Source organism: Prunus persica, chromosome G3 (genome assembly GCF_000346465.2).
Source record: "Prunus persica cultivar Lovell chromosome G3, Prunus_persica_NCBIv2, whole genome shotgun sequence".
Taxonomy (NCBI): domain Eukaryota; kingdom Viridiplantae; phylum Streptophyta; class Magnoliopsida; order Rosales; family Rosaceae; genus Prunus; species Prunus persica.
The window spans coordinates 2,300,286-2,319,588 of NC_034011.1; the positions used below are offsets into that span (position 1 = coordinate 2,300,286).

Consider the following 19,303-nt stretch of genomic DNA (forward strand, 5'->3'; position numbering starts at 1 on the left):
AGCATTTTCCAATATGAAAGAGGAAAGAGTTAGACTGCGAAAAGATTGTCCCCTCAGTTCTGCAAGTTGACAGTTACTTTTTCTTCTTTTTTTTATTGGGCGGACTCGTTGTAGTGTATTTTTTTTTCTTTTCTTTTTCAAGTTTTAAATATGGCCACTTATTCCCGTGGCCAGGAATTCATGCAAGACTTATGTTCATTTTATTTTTTAATAACCTCGCTGATCACATTACATTTGACATATAATCATTAAATCAACAAATCAATCATTCTGCAAATGGGGTTTAGCTAGTTGATGAAGGGTAATATGTCCGTCTCATTACATCCGAGTTTAATTTTAAAAAAATTAAATTAAATTACGGTTTCATATAATGAGATTTGAATTGAAGGGTAATAAATCAGAAAATGAATAAATACATAAATTGTTTGTAGCCGCATGCGGCCGAGACTGGAGGGATACTTTTTTTTATAAAGTACAAGTGATTGGAAAGGAAAGTTAATACAAGTATTATTGTGTGTGTGGGAATTTCTAACCCAACATAGGTAAATGCGAAAGGTATATCCCACTGGCAAAGGACACATTCTAACACCAGAGCAAGCTACCACTCATTATATATAAAAACAACCCCCTCCTCCCTTCCCAACTCCATCCAAACCCATCTCTTCCTCTTCCCCAATCACCCTATTCTCCAAAATGACCAGAATCAAAGACTTCTTGGCCAAAATGTCTGATTCAGGCAAACAAATATCCATCTCCAAGAAAAACAAGAAGCAACTCTTCATAGCCCTTGTCGCAGCAATCCTACTAGTTGGCGCTGTAATCGGCATTGTCACCGGAGTAAAGTCCCAAAACAAAAACTCCGGCGAAGACAGCGAGGCCTCCGCCGCCTCCCACGCTATACTTAAAAGCTCATGCAGCTCCACCCTCTACCCTGACCTCTGCTTCTCCACGCTCGCCGCCCCCGGAGCCGCCAAGAAAGTTTCGAGCCAGAAAGATGTCATAGAATTGTCCTTGAACATCACGACCACAGCCGTGGGGCACAATTTCTTCGCTGTCAAGAAGCTTTTGAAGTCCAGAAAGAAGCTCACGAAGCGCGAGAAGGTTGCTCTCCATGACTGCTTGGAGAACATTGATGAGACCCTCGATGAGCTCCATGCTGCTGTTGCAGATCTCCATGAGTACCCCAATAAGAATAAGCCTTTGACTCAGTATGCTGATGACCTCAAGACTCTCATCAGCTCCGCCATTACCAACCAGGAGACTTGCCTTGATGGGTTCTCTCATGACGACGCTGATAAAAAAGTTCGCAAAGTTTTGGAGAAGGGGCAGGTACATCATGATCTATCCTTCAATATTTCTGCGTTTTTTTTGAAAAAAATGTAGAAGCCATAGTCTAAATTAATCTAATAATGATACAGGTACACGTAGAACAACTATGCAGCAATGCATTGGCTATGATCAGGAACATGACGGATAATGATATTGCAAATGCCAGCAAAATGAATGTGAACCGGAAGCTCAAGGAGGAAGTGGTGGAAGAGAAGGGGTGGCCGGAGTGGCTGTCGGTGGCGGACAGGCGGCTGTTGCAGTCGTCGACTGTGACTCCCAACGTCGTGGTGGCAGCAGACGGCAGCGGGAATTACAAGACGGTGTCAGAAGCGGTGGCTGCTGCCCCAGAGAAGAGCAGCACTAGATATGTGATCAGAATAAAGGCAGGGGTGTACAGAGAAAATGTGGACGTGCCTAAGAAAAAGACCAACATCATGTTTTTGGGAGATGGGAGGACCAGCACTATCATCACTGCAAGTAGAAACGTGGTGGATGGCAGCACAACTTTCAATTCTGCCACAGTTGGTAAGTCAAAATTTTGAATTTTGAATGTCCCCAACTATTTTTGTTTATTTTATGTTTTTGATTTCTTCAACATATATTTGTATAGTGTGGGATAGAGCTCCGTAAATGATATGTTATGTCATGTAGGACTAGCATAAATCATTGCACTTTCTGCATACCATAAATCTAGAAAAGGTTGTTGCTCACTTCAAAATACATCTATTTTTTCTCAAATTATATGACCTATAAATTTTAAGACTTGATATAACATCCGTTTCGGAGCATTAATTTCGAGTTGAATGATCACATTTTGACATTTCTATCTAATATCACCCAATGTGTATCGTCCATGCATTTAACTTGACTGTGTCCTCTCACACGGGAGGAGGCGTGTTGAAGCCCACATTGTAAGTAGAAGCTTCCAACTTTGCCTTAATAGTTTAACCAGGGGTTGTATCACAATGGTTAGAAGGACGAGTTAGGGCCAACGGTAAACTCAGAGGTCAGCTATTCGAATCCTTTTGTTGTTGTGCGAGTTCCTGATTACCAACACACATTATGGGGCCGGAGTTTACCTGACAGGAATGGGTCCAATGTGACCCTACCTTGAAGGGTACCTCGATTTAAAAGGCCAAAAAAAGAGTATAGCCAGAGTCATTAAACCAAAACCAAAACTAATCATTATTCCACCAGAATTGTGTGGTGTTCAGAAAATTAGGAAACAGATAGACTGAGGTCCATTGCTGCAATTTGAGACGTCTCTCTCGTCATGTCTGCGTCTGTTTTTAATGAATGTTGGTGTGGTTTACAGCTTGGCCCAGGCCCCTTTTTCTTTCTAATTTTTGTGCTTAATTTGACTTTTTCATGCCCTTTTAGTCTCTTTTGAATAAATAAATCTAACCCAAGACATTTTGTCTCATTTTTTTGTTCGCATATCCTCCTATTAGGATCCTTCGCAGATGCTTCCTTCTACTTTGTTTTTTTTAATGTTGCTTCCTTCAATCATGGTGAATTTAAGCCCTAAATCAAGGCTCCAAACTCAAACTAATGTTAGCTACTCACCGACACTCAATTTTAGGCCATAATCTTTGACTGATCACTTAAACTGTCTCTGTTTCGCGTGAACATCAGCACAAGCCACCACCTGTCACCCAAGTGACCCTTCACCCTACCTTTCAATTTCTTTTTTTAGTAGAAGCGATTAGAGAAAAGAGCTTACATAAATATTTATTAGGTGCCTCAGAATTTCAAACTTCTACTCATATGAATGTAGGTGAAAGAGCTACACTCCACAGACACCCTACTTTTCAATTTTGCTACTTAAAAAAATGAGTTATTTAAATAAATAAAAACAATCCTTTTCGAATTTGGATAAATACAGATAATAATGGATGTGACACCAGTTGAAAATTTTATTTATTTTCACATGGGGCGCATGTTTATGGTTGTAGAAACTAGTTGTATCATTTTGCATTATCTTGCTTTTTCTCCGTTGTCTTTATTATCTTTTTCTTTTTCTTATTTTTGGGGTGCTGAGAGCTGTTTTTTATTGTTTGAACCTTTGAAAACACATGCATGCACGCTCCAGGTCCCATGTACTTGTTTTCGCTGTTGGCTTGTTTTCTAGATGAGTCATTGATTGCTGTCCCCATTTACCAGAGCAATTATCAGCCATTAAATCAGACCACAGATTTTCTTTGTTTTGCATGCCACTCATCCACGTTGCTAGATTCTGTTCACAGATTAAATGGAGCACATGGTGGGTTTCATTCATTTGTTTGGATATCGTTTAATCTAATAGTGTGACAACATAACATATCAGATATCTAGGTTATGTTCGTTTACGAATAGTTCCTTATGTTTGCAGCTGCGGTTGGGGAAAAATTCCTAGCCCGGGACATAACCTTCCAAAACACAGCTGGTCCATCAAAGCACCAAGCCGTTGCCCTAAGAGTCGGGTCTGATCTCTCAGCATTCTACCGAGTTGACATTCTAGCATACCAAGACTCACTCTACGTTCACTCGAATCGCCAATTTTTTGAAGGCTGCTTAGTAGCAGGAACAGTTGATTTCATCTTTGGCAATGCTGCTGTGGTGCTACAAAACTGTGACATCCATGCAAGGAAACCCAATTCGGGCCAGAAAAACATGGTGACAGCCCAAGGCCGAACCGACCCAAACCAGAACACCGGCATTGTGATCCAAAAATCCAGAATTGGAGCCACTTCTGACCTGCAAGCTGTAAAGGGCAGCTTCAAAACATTCTTAGGGAGGCCATGGAAGGAATATTCAAGGACTGTGATCATGCAATCTGCCATAAGTGATATCATCGACCCAGCTGGGTGGCATGAGTGGAGTGGCACATTTGCCCTCGACACATTGTTTTATGGAGAGTATGCTAACACTGGGGCTGGCGCTGGGATTTCAAATAGGGTGACCTGGAAGGGCTTTAAGGTTATTACAAGTGCCACTGAGGCTCAGACTTTCACACCTGGCAGCTTCATTGCTGGTGGTAGCTGGTTGAGTTCAACTGGTTTCCCATTTTCTCTTGGTTTGTAATTAATTATTAAGCATGTTTTAGTTGGGTGCTGTATTCTTGTAATTGTAGCTAAGCAGGTGTTGGTTGAGTGTGTTGTCCGGCCTTGATTGTAGCATCACTTAAACTCCATATGTTAGTAATTAATAAGAGCATCTTATATTTTGCCAATAAATTATGAGAAATGTTGTGTAAAGTTCTTGATGTGGATTTATATTGTTGTTGATACAATTTGGATTGGATTGACATTGTCTTCAAAATTATAGTCAGTTACAATAGAATAGTTTAGTTCGGTTTGATTTTTATAAAAACCACATAAGAATCAAAAGATTCCATAACCTACATATACACGTGACCAATAATGCTTATACACATGACCAATTATGCTTAATTTAAACCCGGTTTATAAAAGCTCAAAATCGCAGGTGAACCAAATTATTACAATTCGAATTTATTCGGGATGGTTGACTTTCAAAATTGAACCAAATCGGCTAACATGTAGTACATTTCAGTCCAGATAAACCATTTGGGCTGTGCAGTCACATGGTGCCCCATTAGGCGAATTGAGGTGCTCATGGGCTAGACTTTTGGTTATAGCTTAGGGTTTCAATTTGTGAATTTGATGGGCTAGAGTGTTCAGACTTTTAGAGGATCTATTTTCCTATGGGCTCAGTGCTTTGGTAGGTGGTAGGCCCTCCTCAATTTGATGAAGCATGTTGGAAACTTGAAAAGGTAGAGATCTCTCATTTTCAAGGCTTTTACGCTGGCAGATATATGAAGGTTTTTGGTAGGGTCTGTAGAAGCTGCGTATTCCTCCAAACCCAAGCATTTGCCCTGGCCAGCTTGTCCATTTCATTGTCCAACTTACAATTTGTCATTTTTGTAAAAGTGTGCACTTATTGGTATTTGGCAGGCATCTTTTCAATTTTTGTTTGTTCGGCTTGACTAATGGTATATCTCTTCTCAACGTTGGAAGAGATTCTACGAGTCGAGTTCTTTATCACAAGTCTTGGAGTATAGGGTTATATTGGTTTGTGTATCTTAGTGCACGATTGTCTTCTTCCTATATAAGCCGCTCCCAAGTTTCAGCCGTCTTCTAGCACTAGAGCTTTGTTTTGTTTTGGGCCTTTTAGCCCTTTTGGTTTATCTTTTCTTTTACCATCATTTAGAAAAATAAAATTGTCAACGGGAAAACATGTAGTTTGTTTGAAAAGAAAAGGAAAAAGGGTCAGATCAGGTTACTGGAATTTGAAATGTATAAACTGGGCCTAGTGGCGCAATTGCCGGCTTCATGTGTTATGTATGGCCTTTCACATCAGCACATGGCATTGCCATATACTAGTAATATGCCACTATCCCCCACCCAAAAAGAAAAAGGGGGAAAAAAAAAATCAGAGAAAGGAAATTGAGAATGAGTCCAATTGAAAAGGACCAAATAAATTGCAACGTGTTAATGTCACAAGCTAGCAGTGTTTGTGGTAATATGTGGCAAGCCAAGGCAAGATATGTTCAAATTGTTGTTTCAAAATGTTCGAGAAAATGATGTTTGTTCAAAAATTTTCATTTATGAGATTTGAAATCAGGATCTCTCGTTTGACAAAATAAATATGTCGTTGCAAACTTTTAGTATGTTTGAAATGGATGAAAATGATCGTTCGATGAATAAAACAGAACAAAAGATGTATTACCGTATTGCACCGGCTTCCCAATACCAATTATGAAATACAGAGCCTCTCATGTTGAAAATGTCTACACCATATAATATATTTCTGAACTTGTGATCAAAAATAAAAATAAAACCACTTTCTTTATTTTTTTTTGCATATAAAAAAATAGTGTATGCATGACATGTTGTGGAACATGGGAATGAACGAAGAATAAGTTCAAAGTGGTTCACTCGTTTTGCTTGGTGGTGTGAACCCATTTAACAATTTGATTTGATTTTGATTGGTCCATTTGGCAGCTGGTTGTTGTTTCATATGTAGGAGATTACTTGAAATTTTGAGCTACATTCTATTGTATTTGACCAAAAACAAAAAATAAACCAAAATTACGTCCAGCTGGATCCATCCTCATCATCGATCTACAGTATTACCACTAAAACCGTGTATTCCAAATGCAACATATGCTTATCAATTCAACTCCATCTCCACCGTCCATTCATCCAAAATATTCAAATAATAACTCAAAATTGATTTGTCTAATTTGGCTCGTAATCTTTTTATAATGAACCGTGATTATGGGCTTTCAATGTAAACACCTTCTGGTAATGGTAAATCAATAGTGATCATATCAGATTTCCTATCCGATCAAATCACGATCTTCATCCTAAGAAATAATAAAATTATAAAGCTATTCTAACTTTAGTTAACTAATAAACTTAATAATCTCTCGTGAAAATAGACTTTTTTGTCACATATTTTTTACCTTCTTATTTTGATCTCTCTCATTACGTAAATAGACAAGTTAATTCCCACAATTGCGAGAAGACAAATAGAAAAAATGAGTTAATGAACGCAATATATGCAAGTTCATTTCCATATGCTTTGTGAGGGTTCGTGTGTCGGGTTTTATTCTATAAATCCGACTCTTAATTTTTGAGTTAAAAATATACATAATTTAGATAGGTCGAATATTAGATACGTGTATTATATTTGATTCACTCATAAATAATTTTGTCCGGGTTGAACATATAGATAGGTTCTACAGTTGGTAATGGATTACGTGCATAGGTAAAGAAATTACATTTTCAATAGATTGGTCACCCAAGTTCCTATCTATACAATAGATAGGAAGCAATTATGCCCACCTGGCCAATGGCATACCAATTGAGTCTAGCATAATCAAGTAAATAATGATTAAATATTTTTTTTTGTCACTTTTGATTTGGATTTTGAGAATTTTTTTAGGTAAATTGATAGTCCAGTGATTAATTTGGTTAAATGATTTTTTTAGATGACTAAATTAAAATTTTGTGTAAAATTTAGTGCTCGAAAGATATTTAACCCAATAAACAAATATTGATTGAACTGATTCCAAGGGGCAAAATTTCAACCCCTGTGCTGACTGAGAGGATTAACTATGGCTGGTGGTATATTAAGGATGTTTTCACAGACAATTAAAGCAAAGATTACATTGTTTATTGGAAAAATAATCATGGATCACAATCAAATATAAAATTAATTAGAAGATAATTAATTAAAATTCTTAAGCAAGAAGCATCAAGGAAAGGCTTTTCTATCTACCTATTTTGCCTCACTTTTATAAAAGGGGGAACCAAAAACATCTCGACACACCCACACTTTGTCCAAAAGCATCCCCAAATCTCAGCTCCTTAAACAAAACCCATCAAACCAAAAGCAGGGCAAAACACAGAAGAAGAAGGAGGACAGCAAACATGGACTCTATGAAGTCCTTCAAGGGCTATGGCAAAGTGGACGAGCTCGAAGAACAAGCCTTCCGGCGGAAGGCACGCAAGCGTGTCATCATCCTCACCGTTTCCACCATTGTTCTGTTGGCGGTGATCATCGGCGCCGTCGCCGGAGTATTGATACACAAGCGGAGCAACTCGTCGTCTCCCACGCCCAACTCGGCCCCCACGACTGTGTTGACTCCATCCGCTTCACTCAAGGCCGTTTGCGACGTGACCCAGTACCCGAATTCGTGTTTTTCGAGCATCTCTTCGCTCGAGACCTCTAACACCACCGACCCAGAAGTGATTTTCAAGCTCTCTCTGCACGTCGCCATTAACGCGGCCTCGAAGCTTGCTGGGTTGCCTTCCAAATTCAGACGGCAAGCTGCTAATGACACCGGTCTGAATGGAACTCTGAGCGTCTGCGAGAGCCTATTTGAAGATGTAGTTGACCGGCTCAACGACTCGCTGTCCTCCATGGATGTGAACCAGGGGGAGAAGCTACTATCCGCTGCCAAAATCGACGACCTCAAGACCTGGCTCAGCACTACCTTAACTGACCAAGAGACTTGTTTGGACTCTCTGCAAGATCTCAACTCAACCCTTGTTAAGGAATTCAAGGTCGCAATGCAGAATTCGACTGAATTCTCCAGCAACAGCTTGGCCATTGTGGCTAAAATTCTGGGTCTGCTGACGAATTTGAACATTCCCGTGCACAGGAGGTTGCTCGGGGTTGGAGGATCCGAGATGGGTTTTCCGGGTTGGGTTGGCCCTGGAGATAGGAGGCTGCTGGACGACAACAACGCGACTGCGCAAGTGGTTGTGGCCAAGGATGGGACTGGGCGCTTCACGACGATTAAAGAGGCTGTGGAGGCTGTGCCCAAGAAGAGCACAACCAGGTTTGTGATTCATGTGAAGGAAGGGGTTTATAATGAGAATGTGTTGATGGACAAGAGCAAGTGGAATGTGATGATGGTTGGAGATGGCAAGGATAAGACCATTGTTAATGGCAGCTTGAACTTTGTGGATGGAACCCCCACCTTCTCCACAGCCACTTTTGGTAACAATTCTTACTCATCACCTTCAATTTGATATTCTGTTAATTTGGTTTTTTAATTTGTTCTGTCATTGATTGTTCAATTCAGTTTGATTTCATTCTTGCTGTGATATAGAACAAATGAGGAGAGACAAGGCATTTTATGCATATCAGAAACACTAGAACACTAGCTGGCTAGGCTGTCCTCCAAGTATCAAGCCATTTTAACATGGCTGTTGTTGGTTACCAATTCATCTTAGTTTCTTTCCCTGTAGATAGAACTGAAGGAAATCCCACGTGGGAATGTGCCATGTGAAACCTTCAGGTTGGAGCTAGGAAGGAAGCCATAGACATTAGACACCAAGTTGCCTTTCTGAATTTGACGATATTGGTATGATAGGGTCAATTAGGAACCAGCCACATGGTTTATGCATCTTCATGTTAACTCTCACCTAAAAATTCGATATCCTCTTCTTCTACTGCTGTTATTGTTTTGTTATTTTAATTTTAATTTTATTTTCTATGAAAAGATCAATGCTGCTTTGAATACCATTAAAATAGATTGGATATCTGGGTGATGTGTGGACGGTTGATGCCCCCACCATGTGCATGTCTGGATTATGCTTTATATATTTCTTGTTGTTCATATGTGGACCCATTTGTTCCATATTTAATCTACATTACAAGTTAAGCATAGCAAAGGCCTGCTTGACCCGAAATGCAAGTGTTGTCCTCTATCCTGCATGACGCGTGTGGTGGATGAGCTGACTTTTTCTTATTGATTGCCTGAAATTATGTTATGTTGATGAATATTTGCATGTCATGCGCTCATGTTGCATAGCACTTAATTCCTTCCATTGTAGAGAGAAAAAGAGAAGGGAAGTTTGGTACAGAAGTAATTAAACAAAGCAGGTTCCAGATTCTGTGCCCTGTGGTTCTTGTTGGCCCGCACCGCAATCATCAAAAACAATAATTCCCCACTTGGTTTCTTTACACATTCAGATTAGAGAAAGAGCCCCCCAAAAATTGTCAAGCAATTAGGACAGTTCCGTGCGTAGTTGCATTCACATTCCCTTAGAAATTGTGTTAGATTTCAAGTTTTCAGACTGAGAGACATGTGAGAGAGACTTCTGTTTTGATTCAAACTGTTAGAACCTTTTAACGTTCAAGCTTACATATCAAGTATTTGAATTCTTACTGTGATTACCTATTGGATCACCAGCCGTAGCAGGAAAAGGCTTCATCGCAAAAGACATGGGGTTCATCAACTCTGCAGGACCAGCAAAGCACCAAGCAGTAGCATTCCGCTCTGGCTCCGACCTCTCGGTATACTACAAATGCTCCTTTTCTGGTTTCCAAGACACCCTCTATGCACATTCCAATCGACAATTCTATCGCGAATGCGACATCATTGGCACCATAGACTTCATTTTTGGCAATGCTGCTGTGGTCTTCCAGAACTGTAACATTATGCCGAGGCAGCCTATGTCAAACCAGTTCAACACCATCACAGCTCAAGGCAAAAAGGACCCAAATCAGAACACTGGCATTTCAATCCAGAAGTGCAAAATCTCTGCTCTAGATGCTAATAATCTCACAGCTCCAACATATCTGGGTAGGCCTTGGAAAGAGTTTTCCACCACTGTCTTCATGCAGTCTGATATTGGGTCATTCTTGAACCCAAAGGGCTGGAAAGAATGGGTTTCCGATGTTGAGCCGCCCAACACTATATATTATGCAGAGTACCAAAACAGTGGGCCTGGATCAAGTGTGGATCAAAGGGTTAAATGGGCTGGTTATAAGCCTTCTCTGACAGATAGGGACGCAGCCAAGTTCACAGTGGAGTCATTGATCCAAGGCGGTGATTGGTTGCCAGCAGCTAATGTGGAATTTGACTCATCCTTGTGATCCAAGAAATCAAAAGACTGGGTTGAGGCACAGCTATAATGAAATTGTTCAGAAATTAAAATCGTCTAGAAAGAATGCTTTAATATTTTCTCTCTGTAACATTACAGTTGGTAGCCTGTGTGTCCCGTTCTCTTTCACCCTTCTTTTCCAATTCCCCCTGGAAAAATCATGTACTTAAATTCTTTTTGTCACACTGAAAAATACATCAAAAGTTCTGATCATGAATGAGTTGAACATAGTTTGCAGAGTAAATTCTTGTTCTCTCTCATTTCAGCATCTTGAAAATCAATTGTTTTCAATGAAAAAGTTAGTACACATGAGGAGTTAGATGAATAACTTCGAAAGATTTTGATGCGGGGGTGAGAAAAAAGGATGGGTAGGTGGTCACGAATCTAGGAATCTCTCTTTTTCCTTGCCGGACTCTGATCTTAAGTTGTTGGGTATATTATTACCTTTTCTTGGTGAATAAGTTTTTGGATATTTACATTGCTTGGTACAAAAGTTCATTTTTATTTTAACCAAAACTAATCAACCAAAAGAAACAAACAAAGGGGTGATCACAAGCCCTAAGTTGTCATGTCCTAATGGCCATACATAGACCCAAAAAAATAATAAATCATAGAAAATACAAATTCCCCATAATACCCCTGCTGTTAAACTAAACAACTGTAATCTGGATATATCCAGAGCTGCAAAAGGAAAGTAAAAAACCAAAGACAAATAGGCATGGTGAAAATATAATATAAGCAGGTGGTCATGTTCCGTGGGCGAAGTCAAAGCGTGGAGAAGTAAACACCCAACACCAAACAACAAAGTAGGGGGCTTTTGTTGAAGATTGTGCCCAGAAAATTACTTGCCCTTTGCATCACATCACATCTGTGTGATATCTTCACACGTATAAAATCTCACTGCTTTGCGTATAAAAACAGTCCCAGAATGCGGAAATTCGCAAGCGGCGGACTCAGAAGCCTTCTCATCCATTCTTTTCAGCAAAAGCATATTCTTCGTCCACATCACCCAAGCTCCTCGCTTTCTTCTTCTCTCCCACGTTTCTTGTCTTCCTCTACTCCAGTCCTAGATTTCACTCCTCCTTCTACTTCTTCCATGGCTGACCCCTCTGCTTCCAAGCTCCCTGTCACTCTTCAGAACATAAATCCCAAGGTTTGTGCTTTTTCCTGAGTTGGGTTTTTGTTATTTTGTTTATCTTTGCTGTTTTACTGCTTATTCCTATTTATTTTTGCTGTTTTTCTTCTTATTCCTGTTTATTTTTGTGTATATTTGATAATCTGTTCACTGTTTGATTGTCTGTGTAGATGGTCAAAGGTGTTTGATTTGATGTTTCTGCATCTGGGCTGCTTTGATTTGTTTGTTGTTTTGTGTCTTGGGATTTATGCTCTGATTATTTTATGCAAAGCAGTTCCTTTCTTTGGCTTTAGTTTTCATGTTTTCCCAAAAGCAAAAAAAAAAAAGATTGATGGGTTGTATGGTGTGGTTGATTTTTATTTCAACCCACACAAGTAGCCAGGAATTGTGACATCACTGACTATTTATTTTTGACCCGAGTTCTTTTTTTCGACAAATTCATCTGACTGATCACTCATATTTGGGTCATTCTGATTGGATTACTTTGATTTTTATTTATTTATAGAATTTGTAAGTTAATTGGTTCGTTCCTCTAGTTTTTATTTCTCACTGTCAAATACTAGTAATTGTGGACATCTTCTATTCCATTTATCATTCATTCATTGGCCAGCTCACTACGCACTACTAACTTTCTTTGTCTTACAGATTTTGAAATGTGAATATGCTGTCCGAGGTGAAATTGTCACCCTTGCCCAGGTACATGACTATATCGAAAGTTTAATGCCTGAATCTCAGTGAAGTAATTTCTCTTATTTTTATCATTATCTCCTTTGTAATATCCTCCTGTCACAGAGGTTACAAGAAGAATTACTGGCTAATCCAGGCTCTCATCCCTTTGATGAGGTGTGTTTTCTTTCTCCTTTGATGAGTTACTGCTTTCCATATTGACTCTCTAGTTTTTAGGGCATTGTCACTTGGGTACTCACTTTCAATTATATGTTATACAGATACTTTACTGCAACATTGGAAATCCCCAGTCTCTTGGTCAGCATCCAATAACCTTTTTCCGAGAGGTTGGTTTATTGTTGGACTTCAGGGTAGATATCAAATAATGCTACACCATCTCATGCAATCCTTAATTGTTATAATCATTGTGTCAGGTTCTTGCATTATGTGACCATCCATCCATCTTGGACAAAAGCGAAACACAGGGTCTATTCAGGTATTGGAAATTTTTATGCAATCTGCTTGGCTGATTCTTAGATGAACTGCGATTAAAATCCATCTGAAGATAATGTGACTGGTTTAATTGGATGTGTCAACATAAAAAATTTGCCATTATATCATTTGCATGTATAACATATAAGGTCAAATATTTTAGGCTGCCTTACAATCCTCTAGGAATCCATAGAAAAGTCTTCCTAGAAGTTAAATCTTATCTTTATGTGGATATCTTTGTTACCTGTTGCAGTGCAGATGCAATAGAGCGGGCATGGCAGATTCTAGATCAAATTCCTGGAAGAGCAACTGGTGCATACAGTCATAGTCAGGTAATGATCCCATACAGAAATTTGTAAAACTTTTGCAGAACTCATAAGTGATATGACATATGACTCACTGCCCCTCTTCGCCCACTTTGGCATCAGGGTATCAAGGGTTTACGTGATACAATTGCTGCTGGAATTGAAGCTCGTGACGGATATCCTGCTGATCCAAATGATATTTTCTTAACAGATGGTGCAAGCCCTGCGGTATGTCCTGACTTCCATTCTGTTCAATTTTAGTGACGTCCCAATGTTCCTGAATATGTTAAGTTGCACATCGCACCACTCATAACCATAGTATGAAATATCGATAATATCGAGGAAATATCGAGGATATTTCGGTTTTTTTGAATCACGGATATTTCGGAACATATCCATGTACATATCGTATAAATATCGACAATATCGACGATAATATCGGAAAATATCGATGTCGATAATTTCGCTCACATTTCAGCAATATTTTGTCAAAATATCGGTGTAATATCGGTGTAATATCGCTAAAATATCGAAAATATCGAAAATATCGATGTGAAGGAAAAAAAAAGTTATTAAAATAAAATAAAATAAAAAAAAGGGAAAAAGGGGAGAAAAAAGCACAAAGGAGATATGAACCCCTCCCATTTTACTCCTCCAACACCTTAAACACCATATCACTTATGTTTTTGTGATAATATGCTAAAATATTTATATTTATATGGGTGGTATGTTAACAATTACATGCAAAACTATTTTGGGGATTTATCATTTGATGACTACTCTTCACAATACACTTACTCTACACATAGAGATGATGAAGATAGTGAACAATTTGAATCTCGTATGAACTCTATGTGGTACTAAGTCATTCATGTATCTTACCATGCAATGTATAAAGTGTAAAATATTATAGTAAATCATTATATATGAATGATTACGGTGTATTTAATCTTTTTTCATTAATTATTATATATTTTTTACACTCGTAGTGTTTGCCCGCTTGCTGTATAATCAACTTAAATTAGTTAAATCCATCATGCAATGCATTTCCTTCTAATGTTTTGTGATAAACTCATAGATAATTGACTAAATTGACATTCTCCAAAGTTTCAATAAAAATTTCCAAGTTTTTCTTACAATTTCCGTGGTTTTTATTCAATTTTTATCGATATCGATAATATCCCGATATTTCCATCGAAATTTCCATATTTTTGGACTACCGATATTTCCAATATCATCGATATTTTAGACCTTGCTCATAACACATCATGTCCATTTCTCTCTTGCCAGGTCCATATGATGATGCAATTGCTGATAAGCTCAGAACAGGATGGGATTCTTTGTCCCATTCCTCAATACCCCTTGTACTCTGCTTCAATTGCCCTCCACGGTGGTACACTGGTATGTCTGGATTTTAAGAGATTTATTCAGATGCTCAATGTCGATAAATATAAAATGTTTGGCATTTATACTCGAGCACTAACTTGTTATTGGATAAAGCTCGAGTTTTTATTGAACTGAAAAGTGAATTGCCTGATTATTTTAAAAAAGGACGTTACATGACTGCCAGAAACTAGAAGTTGGAAAATAATTCTCTTTTATATACCATTTAACGTTGTAAGAACATTAAAATCTGTGGTCTGATGTATGCAGGTTCCTTACTTCCTTGATGAGGCATCAGGGTGGGGATTGGAAACTTCTGAGTTGAAGAAGCAATTGGAGGACGCAAGGTCCAAGGGTATCAACCCAAGGGCCTTGGTTGTTATAAATCCAGGCAACCCAACAGGGCAGGTGAGTTATGAATTGCTTTTTGACCTTCAAAATCCTTGTCGACAAAAGAATTTTCTCAAGGGGTTGCTATTGGAAGAGAAGCTTGTGTTTAATCTAGAATAGTCATTGGTTGAGTGTTTTGGTATCTTGTCTGCAGGTGCTTGCTGAGGACAACCAGCGGCAGATTGTGGAATTCTGCAAGCAAGAAGGTCTTGTTTTGCTGGCAGATGAGGTAGATGGATTGTTCTTTGGATAATTAACTTCAATTACTTTGCAACATTGTTGGAGCATTGTAATTGTAATCAGAAACTTCTATGGGTACTTTATGGGCTAATATTTTCAGTGTATTTTATACAGGTTTATCAAGAAAATGTTTATGTACCTGATAAGGAGTTTCATTCATTCAAGAAGGTATCCCGGTCTATGGGATATGGCGAAAAGGATATTTCTCTGGTATCATTTCAATCAGTATCTAAAGGTAATTTGTTGGGTTCTTATGCTGTCATGATGGAAAGAGAGTAGCTCATGAAAATCAATGAATTTGGGACAATTTATCATTATTTCTTTTTTGGATGTAGGGTACTACGGGGAGTGTGGAAAAAGAGGTGGTTACATGGAAGTAACTGGTATCAGTCCTGACGTAAGGGAACAAATATACAAAGTGGCGTCTGTGAATCTTTGTTCTAACATCTCTGGTCAAATTCTTGCAAGCCTTGTCATGAGTCCGCCAAAGGTCATTTTTCTCTCTTTAAATAATGTTGTATTTACTTCTCTCATAGAAATTTACAATGGGTTTAGAATTGAGGATCAAACATGCTCAAGTATCTTAAAGTAGGACCTAGCAAGCGATTTGACAGTAGGTTAAAATGTTGGAACCTCGGAAGTGGAAACAGGCATCTTCTAGTTTGAAACCAGTCGGCATTCACTTGTGATAGTTTTGAGGCTATTTTAGCTAGTTGGACTAATAAATTTTCAAACATCTAAGTCAGAATTGATTTGACCATGTTCACTAGTGCTTCTGTTAGTGTACAATTGGGGCGTTGGAGGAGTACATTTTTCTTTGTTATTGCCCTTAACTTCGTTACACAGGGCATAAGGATTTGGAAACTCGGTCTTAAAATTGGTAGATCGAATAAGTTTATTTTCTTTGATATTATCATCTGGATCATTTTTCCCACGGAGGAAGTTTCATGGTTGGATGCAGGTTGGAGATGAATCCTATGAATTGTATTGTGCAGAGAAAGATGGAATCCTGTCATCCCTAGCAAGGCGTGCAAAGGTTAGTACTTAGTAGTATGAAATGGTAACACAATAACATGATATTATTTTCTGTTGATCTTTCTTAATAGCAGGACTGATTATGCTTCATTTCTCCCATATTTTGTTTTTATTCTATTAACTGTATTTTTTAAAACAGACTTTAGAAGATGCGTTGAACAACTTAGAGGGTGTGACATGCAACAGAGCAGAAGGGGCAATGTATCTCTTTCCCCGCATAAACCTGCCTCAAAAGGCAATTAAAGCAGCAGAGGCAGCAAATACAGCTCCAGATGCATTCTACTGTCGCCGCCTTCTCAATGCCACAGGAATCGTGGTTGTTCCTGGTTCTGGTTTTGGGCAGGTTAGTTTTATCTAATTCTTTCTGGTACTGTTTCTTAGTGTGGCAGGAAATGGTTGCTGACCTAAATTGGAAATAATTTGCAGCAGATCAAGTGGTCATACAATATAATTTGTTTGGCATCTATAATTCTAATCAGCAAACCACATTCATAACAGTGGAATGTTTAAATCTTTAGTGTGCTAGGGGATGAAAAATATGGTCCCCTAAAAGTTGGTGATTGAATAGGATCACATTTAGTTAAACAAAAATATGAAGTGTAGACAAATCCTTAATTTTGTTGTTTTAGATTCTGTGAACGTCACTAAGATAGCGTGAGATATACTTTGGTTTGATTTTTCATAATTTTATTTTAAACTGAAGATTGTTTACATTTCAATCCACTGTGACAGGTTCCTGGCACCTGGCATTTTAGGTGCACAATATTGCCGCAAGAGGATAAAATTCCAGCCATCGTCACCCGTCTGACAGACTTCCACAAGTCATTCATGGACGAGTTTCGAGACTAGAAAATTCCCTGTTTGGTCTTTCAGGATAGGCGATGTAGTAGACATTCATTTTAAGGAGACGAACATTTGTGTGAAGCCCATATGATCCTTTATTTTTGTGGAGGATAAACATGTTTGGGTAGAGTCGTACTTGATGTGATGAGAATAATATCTTTTCTTACAAGGCTTTAGGTTTGAATGGCATCAAGTTGTGCAATTGCTTTTTATTTGGATTTAAGCAGCTACACCACCCTCAAAATTGACCCTGTTCTACCAAGCATTGGTTGCAAATAACATCAAGAAGTGAGTCAACAAATAAAAAGCATTAAACTTTGGTCTTTTTTTGTTTTTGGAATTTGAAATGCTGCAACTGTAATGGTTAAGGAATTTGGCAGGCCAGGTAACATTTTCTGTTGCCCATGTAATTGTGGATGGATTCAGAGAGTTTCTCATGGCCACACATTGCTTTCAAAGCCAAGGCCAAGAGTGGTGGTTGGTGACTGGTCTCTTTCATCTTCCATGATTATATTCACCTAGGTCGCAATCTTCAAAAATCAAGGGTTGCTTAAAACATCTCATCTTTTATTAAAACATCACATCTTTGCCACGGGGAGTGGAAAATGACATTGAAGTTGCTTGTACTCAAAATAAAAATAAAAACATCACATCTTTAAAGTTGAGTTGTTTTCTTTTTTGGTTTTTCTGCAGTTCTTTTTTTGGGGGTGGGGGGTAGATTTTACTTATGGCTATGAATGCTATTATTGACTCAGTAGCCTTTATACAAACCTATTAAATGGTATACGTCTCTACTACCATTATATGACACTTCCAGAGGTTCTGCTCATTGCATTCAAATTATAATGCCCCACTGTTTTCTGGTGTTGATCTTAGTCAGACTCTATTATGGATTCCATGTGGTCCAACAAATACCACCAACAATCCCAGACAATTTTACACCCAAAAAACTTCCCTAAGAACTTTAAGAGTCGCTGCCTTTTGCAAGAGTGACAAGAGAAGGACCAACTTTTGCCAACTGTTGGGCATATTTTGATGTTCAACAGTTGATATAATAGTTGGTGGGTGATATGAAGAGATAAACGGTATTGGCCAAAACAGTGCAGCTTTTATCAAAACTATGGACATCTTTCTTGCTAAAGTATGCTTTTCTTCTTGTTCAGAGCATGCTGTTGTTGTTTTTAGCTGGTCATGAAGTAAATGAGTCTGTTAATTTCACTGCCACATGTAAAGCTCTCATCACTCCTGCATGGATGGATGGGTAGGTCCCGAGTTCCAGTTTCCAAGTTCCAACAACAAGAAGAGGAAAGAAAATGTTGGGCTTCAGATGCTGGGATAAAAAGACAACAACAGAGAAGGCACGGGACAGATCGGGAGACTTTGGAAAAGCCCAAAGGAGAGAGAAAATTTTTAAAAGAAGCAAAAATGGACAAAATTGCCCTTATTTATTTTTTGATTTCCTAAGAAATCCTTTACATTTGCATGTCTTTGGTTTGAAAGTTGAGAGGTTATTCCGTCTTTTTTGAAAAAGCTTTGGCTTTTTCCAAAAGTGAAAGTTTTTTTATGGGTAAAACCTAAATTTACTTTTACTTTTTAGGGAGACTTTGGAAAAGCCCAAAGGAGAGAGAATTTTTAAAAGAAGCAAAAATGGACAAAATTGCCCTTATTTATTTTTTGATTTCCTAAGAAATCCTTTACATTTGCATGTCTTTGGTTTGAAAGTTGAGAGGTTATTCCGTCTTTTTTGAAAAAGCTTTGGCTTTTTCCAAAAGTGAAAGTTTTTTTATGGGTAAAACCTAAATTTACTTTTTATTTATGTTCAATTTCATAGAGACGGATTAGCGACTCACTATTAACAACATCAATGTTGTCTTTAACTTAATCACCTATAAAGTCCAATAAATATGAGATTTTATCACAAAAGGTTTCAGTGATATTAATAGTAGAACTATTCATTTTATGTTTTATTTTATTTAGTCAAGTTTCGGATATAAGACTTATATTCTTCAATAATTTAGATCCTGTTTTGTTTATACCATATTTGACTAGCCAACCAAAAAATGACATGTGGAACTGGGGAC

The 19,303-nt window shown here is 38.2% G+C and overlaps 3 protein-coding genes across 3 annotated transcripts; all 3 read left to right on the forward strand.

The window, feature by feature from the left end:
• On the forward strand, nucleotides 485–4,565 carry LOC18781709 (pectinesterase). Its single transcript, XM_007217107.2, has 3 exons — nucleotides 485–1,329; nucleotides 1,419–1,854; nucleotides 3,701–4,565. Exons 1-3 carry the CDS (start codon nucleotides 694–696, stop codon nucleotides 4,390–4,392), a joined length of 1,764 nt encoding a protein of 587 aa, XP_007217169.1. The 5' UTR covers nucleotides 485–693; the 3' UTR covers nucleotides 4,393–4,565.
• On the forward strand, nucleotides 7,513–10,977 carry LOC18783808 (pectinesterase 3). The gene is made up of 2 exons (XM_007214962.2): nucleotides 7,513–8,841; nucleotides 10,040–10,977. Exons 1-2 carry the CDS (start codon nucleotides 7,767–7,769, stop codon nucleotides 10,723–10,725), a joined length of 1,761 nt encoding a protein of 586 aa, XP_007215024.1. The 5' UTR covers nucleotides 7,513–7,766; the 3' UTR covers nucleotides 10,726–10,977.
• LOC18781746 (alanine aminotransferase 2, mitochondrial) lies at nucleotides 11,469–17,434 on the forward strand. The gene is made up of 15 exons (XM_007217186.2): nucleotides 11,469–11,886; nucleotides 12,514–12,564; nucleotides 12,661–12,711; nucleotides 12,816–12,881; nucleotides 12,969–13,030; nucleotides 13,280–13,358; nucleotides 13,455–13,559; nucleotides 14,622–14,732; nucleotides 14,985–15,122; nucleotides 15,259–15,333; nucleotides 15,459–15,579; nucleotides 15,680–15,834; nucleotides 16,306–16,380; nucleotides 16,519–16,722; nucleotides 17,112–17,434. Exons 1-15 carry the CDS (start codon nucleotides 11,662–11,664, stop codon nucleotides 17,226–17,228), a joined length of 1,635 nt encoding a protein of 544 aa, XP_007217248.1. The 5' UTR covers nucleotides 11,469–11,661; the 3' UTR covers nucleotides 17,229–17,434.

What these genes read in the sequence shown, in the direction of transcription:
- LOC18781746 (XM_007217186.2), top strand. Translation starts at nt 11,662, where the DNA reads ATGCGGAAATTCGCAAGCGGCGGACTCAGAAGCCTTCTCATCCATTCT. An exon ending in AAATTGTCACCCTTGCCCAG is followed by an intron (nt 12,565 to 12,660) that starts GTACATGACTAT and finishes CTCCTGTCACAG; the next exon opens with AGGTTACAAGAAGAATTACT. An exon ending in GAAACACAGGGTCTATTCAG is followed by an intron (nt 13,031 to 13,279) that starts GTATTGGAAATT and finishes TACCTGTTGCAG; the next exon opens with TGCAGATGCAATAGAGCGGG.
- LOC18783808 (XM_007214962.2), top strand. Translation starts at nt 7,767, where the DNA reads ATGGACTCTATGAAGTCCTTCAAGGGCTATGGCAAAGTGGACGAGCTC. An exon ending in CTTCTCCACAGCCACTTTTG is followed by an intron (nt 8,842 to 10,039) that starts GTAACAATTCTT and finishes TTGGATCACCAG; the next exon opens with CCGTAGCAGGAAAAGGCTTC.
- LOC18781709 (XM_007217107.2), top strand. Translation starts at nt 694, where the DNA reads ATGACCAGAATCAAAGACTTCTTGGCCAAAATGTCTGATTCAGGCAAA. An exon ending in AAGTTTTGGAGAAGGGGCAG is followed by an intron (nt 1,330 to 1,418) that starts GTACATCATGAT and finishes ATAATGATACAG; the next exon opens with GTACACGTAGAACAACTATG. An exon ending in TTTCAATTCTGCCACAGTTG is followed by an intron (nt 1,855 to 3,700) that starts GTAAGTCAAAAT and finishes TTATGTTTGCAG; the next exon opens with CTGCGGTTGGGGAAAAATTC.